At 42.2% G+C, this 6,553-nt stretch overlaps 1 protein-coding gene across 1 annotated transcript; it reads left to right on the top strand.

Moving 5' to 3' along the window:
• Window positions 1-841: 841 nt before the first annotated feature.
• LOC121847618 (galactose-specific lectin nattectin-like) lies at window positions 842-3,665 on the top strand. Its single transcript, XM_042329539.1, has 6 exons — window positions 842-966; window positions 1,466-1,547; window positions 1,886-1,980; window positions 2,673-2,807; window positions 3,222-3,360; window positions 3,515-3,665. Exons 2-6 carry the CDS (start codon window positions 1,478-1,480, stop codon window positions 3,580-3,582), a joined length of 507 nt encoding a protein of 168 aa, XP_042185473.1. The 5' UTR covers window positions 842-966; window positions 1,466-1,477; the 3' UTR covers window positions 3,583-3,665.
• The last annotated feature ends 2,888 nt before the right edge of the window (window positions 3,666-6,553 follow it).

The raw sequence follows: 6,553 nt of genomic DNA, 5'->3' as shown, positions 1-6,553 counted from the left end.
AACTGTTAGCATTAGACCAAAGGTTTTAAGTGATACATAGTGTTGGTTTTTCATCTGAGTTTTGGATATATTGACCAAATTATCAGGAAAGTTGTGGACATATTTTCCCTTTACCAGAAACAGCTATTTCTTCACAAAGTTGCTTGTAAAAAGTCAAAACAGAAAGCAGTGACTTAATTTGCCGCCTGCGGCAGAATCACACGGTGTTTTGAGACAATAATAATCAGGGTCCTCTGTCCTTGTTCCTTCCAGTCTGGCGTCACTATCAACAGATAGGAGTTTAACCCATAACATTCAGGTTCAAGTCTAGTGACCTTCAATCCAAATGTCCCAGACAGAACAGTGGAAACAACCCAAATGTCCCAGACAGAACAGTGGAAATCAACCCAAATGTCCCAGACAGAACAGTGGAAATCAACCCAAATGTCCCAGACAGAACAGTGGAAATCAACCCAAATGTCCCAGACAGAACAGTGGAAATCAACCCAAATGTCCCAGACAGAACAGTGGAAATCAACCCAAATGTCCCAGACAGTACAGTGGAAATCAACCCAAATGTCCCAGACAGTACAGTGGAAATCAACCCAAATGTCCCAGACAGAACAGTGGAAATCAACCCAAATGTCCCAGACAGAACAGTGGAAATCAACCCAAATGTCCCAGACAGAACAGTGGAAATCAACCCAAATGTCCCAGACAGAACAGTGGAAATCAACCCATATTTATATATTCACTTTGTATGTTGTCTACCTCACTTGCTTTGGCAATGTTAACACATGTTTCCCATGCCAATAAAGCCCTTGAATTGAATTGAATTGATAGAAAAATAGAGGGAGGGGGTCTGACTGGATGGGTCCTTAAAAAGGAGAGGAGGGAGAGGAAGAACTCAACTCAGAGGCAGGACAGAGAGAGAGAAAATAGTGAAAACCTTTGAAGAAGTGAAGCTACAACTGAAGACTTCAGAAGGTGAGATTTCAACATCTGTTCATCTAATACTGTACCTGACTGCATCCCAACTGACCTCCCATTCCCTTTGTAGAGCACTACTTTAGACAAGGGCCCTGGTTATATGTAGCTCTGGTCAAAAGTAGTGCACTACATAGGGAAACTCTGTACTAGGGACACAAATGGGTGAACGTTTTGGACCGAGTTTAGGAACTGCTGTCCTAAGGAATTCAAGGAATACCAATTACAGTAGATTAGCCTAGTACACGTGAATATGTACTCACAGATTGGGGTCCCCAGGACCGAGTTTTCTCACTGAACGTGTCTTGTCTTGTCTGTCTCTCTCTCTCTCTCTCTCTCTCTCTCTCTCTCTCTCTCTCTCTCTCTCTCTCTCTCTCTCTGTCTGTCTCTCTCTCTGTCCCTCTCTCTGTCCCTCTCTCTGTCTCTCTCTCTGTCTCTCTCTCTCTCTGTCCCTCTCTCTCTCTTTATTTCTGTCCCTCTCTTTCTGTCCCCCCCCCAGGAGACAATCACCATGGCGATGTTGACCACTCTTCTGCTTCTGAGCGCTGTCTTTGCTCTGGGAGATGCAAGGGGTAGCAGAGGTATTCTGACCGAAGGTTTTGTTGACCTGTTCACACTCATCAGATGCAATTTGATGTTATTGTCGCAACCTTAACCCAACACCTAGTGACCTAGGTTTTGGCTCAACAGTCACTGGACCCCGAGCTCCTGGTTGGGGCTCCCGTCAGATTCGCTGAAATATAATTCTATATAGATCTGTTGTGGATTCATAGTTCTGAAACTCTATTCAATCTGCTTCGATCAGTTTCAAATTTAAAGGTTCCCTCTTTTGCATTCACGATACTTTTGAATAATCTGATTTTGTGGTGGGAACTAACCATTTCATAATGTTATTTAATGTGATCTCTCCCCCCTACAGACTGTGATCGCAGAGCCTGCCCACCTGGCTGGCCCAGCGATTCAACACACTGCTATCACTACGTCCCCATCATGGCCACATGGCCAGAGGCAGAGGTACCTGGATGTCTGCTGTACATAATTGAGATTATCTGTGTGCATGATGTTACCTGCATCTTATGCTAGTTGGAACCATTTTCTAGAAGCCTGGTCTGAAAAGCACTATAGTTGGCTAGAGGGGATGCTATTTCCATCGCTGTCTGGTGGTCATACAGGGTTGCAGTTGACTCTGTAGGTTTAATCTGTAGGTCAACTCTGTAGGTTTAATCTCTCTATTTCTCTCTCTCCCTTCTCTCCCTTCTCTCCCTTCTCTCCCTTCTCTCCCTTCTCTCCCTTCTGTCTGTCTGTCTGTCTGTCTGTCTGTCTGTCTGTCTGTCTGTCTGTCTGTCTGTCTGTCTGTCTGTCTGTCTGTCTGTCTGTCTGTCTGTGTCTGTCTGTCTGTCTCTCTCTCCCCTCTCTTTGTCTTTCTCTCTGTCTCTCTCTGTTTCTCTCTCTCCGTCTCCTCCCCTCTCCCCTCTCTCTCTATCCCCTCTCTCTCTATCCCCTCTCTCTGTCTCTTTCTCTCTCTCTCTCATTACTTCTCTCCCCCTCTCATCTCTCTGTCTCTCTTTCTTTCTCCCCTCTGTCTCTCTCTCTCTCACTTCTTCTCTCCTCTCTCTCTCTTTCTTTCTCCCCTCTGTCTCTCTCTCTCACTTCTTCTCTCCTCTCTCTCTCTCTCTCTCTCTCTCTCTCCCTCTCTCTCTCTCCAGAGGAAATGTTTGCTCCTGGGAGGTAACCTGGCATCAGTGCACAGCCTTCCCCAGTATCGTTTCCTTCAGTCTGTCATCAGGAATAGTACCAGGAAAGTCCAGCGCACCTGGATAGGAGCCAACGATGCCATCAAGGTCAGAAGCACCGTCTGTTCAACACTCCTGGAAACATATAGGATGCATTGATTCTTTATGAATAGAACCTATAAAGGCCTGTTGGTGCCTTAACCCGCAGATCCGTTTGTTTTCAAAGCTTGTTATCTAATATTACAAACACTGTCTAGCTTCAAGCCATGTTTACATCATGCTTATCTCATAGATGGTCAGTCCTAGTATCCATAACTCTGTCTAACTCTGTTTAAGACTCTGAGAGTGGTTAAATTTCTCCTGGCCCATCCCTCAGCTTTTTACCCAGACAGTGGTGGGGTGGTCATTCTTTTTTTCCAATTTTTTTCAATTCCCAGATTGCCTCTTTAAAGACAGTAACTACAGTGTGTATATATAGTGTTTACTATCTTCTAGTGATGCATCGTCCTGTGTGCTCTGTAGGAGGGTCTCTGGCTGTGGAGCGACGGGTCCAGGTTTAACTACCAGAACTGGGCCCCGGGTCAACCCTCTAACTCTGACCACTTTGTTGTGAAAGACAACACGAACAGTCGGGAGCATTGCATGGAGATGAACTATGGAGGTACAATCCTGTCACCAGACTAGTCTCCTGCTCATTATACATCAAACATTTGGATAGAAGTTAAATACATCTTAAAGGGATTTTGTTCATTTTTTAGCTACATATTTATAAAACAAAGATAATACCTACCTCTCTGTGTTTCTCTCATTCCCAGCTTCTCGCGGTCAGAACGATGCCCCTTGCTGGTACAAACGTCCCTTCCTGTGTTCCAGAAAGCGCTGATGTCCACATTTTGGAAGAGACGACATTGGAGAAGCTCTCTAAAGATGAGATTGTTTTAAATAAAGACACCATCTGCAATGTTACCCTTCGTTCAGTGGTCATTTATACAAAACACCAGCTGGATCCAACTATTAAACTCTGTAGTTTGAAGTGAATAACATCTTTGGTAAAATAAACTTTAAACAGTTGCTTCTCACTTTGTAACACGTTTGGTTATCGTCATTATCAAACCAGAGATGACCAATTGATGTTAATCATCATCATCATCATCATCATCATCATCATCATCATCATCATCATCATCATCATCATCACTACCTTCTTCATGTTTAAAGGTCAATGAGGGGCTGAAAAAATATTGATTCATGATGTTTTCATATTTCGTGTTTTAAAATTGCTTACACACATTTCGTACACCTGTAAAATCATCTCAGATATCCTCAAGGGCATAGGATGTAAGTTAGATTTAGAATGGGGTCAGGGTTAATGGTTTAATGTACTGAACATTAGTGGTTCTATGAGCAAATACTGCCACCTGGTGGTCATTCATCAGTCCTACAGACACTCAAACACTCAAACACACACACACACACACACAGACACACACACTACTGTTGCTGGTATTCAATGACAGAATAATGGTCTGCTATAGTTGACAGAAAGGAGGTGAGGAGTAGCGTGGAGAGGTAAGCAACATCAGTAAAATAGTATGTATTAGAATGAATGAAGAGAAGTTGATATTTCAGCTGTAGCCTCGTCTATAGCTATTATTATATTACAGCCAACTCAGAGAGTCTGTAGTAGATTAGCATACTGGTTTTCCTTTATCCTCCTGGAAATGAATTGTAGAAATACAGTTGATAGAATTGCAATTTTTAATAAAAAAAAAACAACATCACATTGATCAGAAATACAGTGTAGATTAATGTTGTAAATGACTGCCAGCATCTCGGGGTCGCCTCTTCACTGTTGACTTTGAGACTGGTGTTTTGCAGGTACTATTTAATGAAGCTGGTTGAGGACTTGTGAGGTGTCTGTTTCTCAAACTAGACACTCTAATGTACTTGTCTTCTTGATCAGTTGTGCACCAGGGCCTCCCACTCCTTTTTGTATTCTGGTTAGAGCCAGTTTGCGCTGTTCTGTGACAGGAGTAGTACACAGCGTTGTACGAGATCTTCAGTTTCAGAACCTTTCAATTTCTCACATGGAATAGCCTTCATTTCTCAGAACAAGAATAGACTGACGAGTTTCAGAAGAAAGGTCTTTGATTCTGGCCATTTTGAGCCTATAATTGACTCACAAATGCTGATGCTCCAGATACTCAACTAGTCTAAAGAAGGCCAGTTTAATTGCTCCTTTAATCAGAACAACAGTTTTCAGCTGTGCTAACATAATTTCAAAAGGGTTTTCAATTGATCAATTAGCCTTTTAAAATGATAAATTTGGATTAGCTGACACAACGTGCCATTGGAACTCAGGAGTGATGGTTGCTGATAATGGGCCTCTACACCAATGTAGATATTCCATTTAAAAAATCAGCCGTTTCCAGCTACAATAGTCATTTACAACATTAACAATGTCTACACTGTATTTCTGATCAATTTGATGTTATTTTAACCTGTTGAGTGTAGGGGGCAGTATTTTGATGTTTGGATGAACCAAAATGAAACTGCCTATTTCTCAGGCCCAGAAACTAGAATATGCATATAATTGACAGATTAGGATAGAAAACTTTTCCAAAACGGTCAAAATATTGGTCTGCGAGTATAACAGAACTGATATTGCAGGCGAAAACCTGAGGAAAATCGAAAGAGGAGGTGCCTTCTATTTTGAAACATCCCTGTTCCATTGCATGCCTTCCCTCCATTTATATCAACCAGATTCCTTTTCCTATGGCTTCCACATGGTAAAAACATTTGACATGTTTCTATGAACTTTACGGATACTATTTGGAATTTTTGTCTGCCCGTCATGACCTGCTCGAGCCTGTGGATTTCTGAACATAACGCGCCAACCAAATGAAGGTTTTTGTATTTAAAAATAATCATTATGTTACAAAAGGAACATTTATTGTGTAACTGGGAGTCTCGTGAGCGCAAACATCCGAAGATCATCAAAGGTAAGCGATTCATTATATTGATTTTCTGACTTCTGTGACCAATCTACTTGGCTGCTAGCTGTTTGTAATATTTTGTCTGCTGAGAGAGATGTTCTTACATAAACACTTGTTATGCTTTCGCCGAAAAGCTTTATTGAAATCTGACACGCCAGGTGGATTAACAACAAGCTAAACTGTGTTTTGCTATATTGCACTTGTGATTTCATGAAAATTAAATATTTATAGTAATTTAATTTGAATTTGGACCGCTGCAATTCAGCGGAAATGATCCCGCTAACGAGAAGAAGACACTTTTTTTTGATTAGTTGATAAAACTGTACTACTACTATGTTGTTAATGTACAATTAGTAGCAACAGTAGTATGTGTAGTTGTGTTATTAGTATATAGCTTTATATGTAGTTATATTTGTAGTAGGTCTGAATGTGTAGTTGTATTAGTAGTAGGGCTGTGTGTGTAGTTGTGTTACTGGGTTGGCGCCCCCCCCCCCCCTTGGGTTGTGCCGTGGCGGAGATCTTTGTGGGCGAAACTCGGCCTTGTCTCAGGATGGTCAGTTGGTGGTTGAAGATATCCCTCTAGTGGTGTGGGGGCTGTGCTTTGGTAAAGTGGGTGGGGTTATATCCTGCCTGTTTGGCCCTGTCCGGGGGTATCATCGGATGGGGCCACAGTGTCTCCTGACCCCTCCTGTCTCAGCCTCCAGTATTTATGCTGCAGTAGTTTATGTGTTGGGGGCTAGGGTCAGTTTGTTATATCTGGAGTACTTCTCCTGTCTTTTCCGGTGTCCTGCGTGAATTTAAGTGTGCTCTCTTTAATTCTCTCTTTCTCTCTTTCTTTCTCTCTCTAAGGAGGACCTG

This window comes from Oncorhynchus tshawytscha, linkage group LG10 (assembly GCF_018296145.1).
Source record: "Oncorhynchus tshawytscha isolate Ot180627B linkage group LG10, Otsh_v2.0, whole genome shotgun sequence".
NCBI classification, from domain to species: domain Eukaryota; kingdom Metazoa; phylum Chordata; class Actinopteri; order Salmoniformes; family Salmonidae; genus Oncorhynchus; species Oncorhynchus tshawytscha.
The sequence above is the reverse complement of the archived record's forward strand: the minus strand, read 5'-3'. Positions and strand labels throughout refer to the sequence as shown.

Coding starts and splice junctions, on each gene's coding strand:
- LOC121847618 (XM_042329539.1), top strand. CDS start 1,478: ATGGCGATGTTGACCACTCTTCTGCTTCTGAGCGCTGTCTTTGCTCTG. Junction 1,981..2,672: donor CCACATGGCCAGAGGCAGAG/GTACCTGGATGT, acceptor CTCTCTCTCCAG/AGGAAATGTTTGCTCCTGGG. Junction 2,808..3,221: donor GAGCCAACGATGCCATCAAG/GTCAGAAGCACC, acceptor TGTGCTCTGTAG/GAGGGTCTCTGGCTGTGGAG.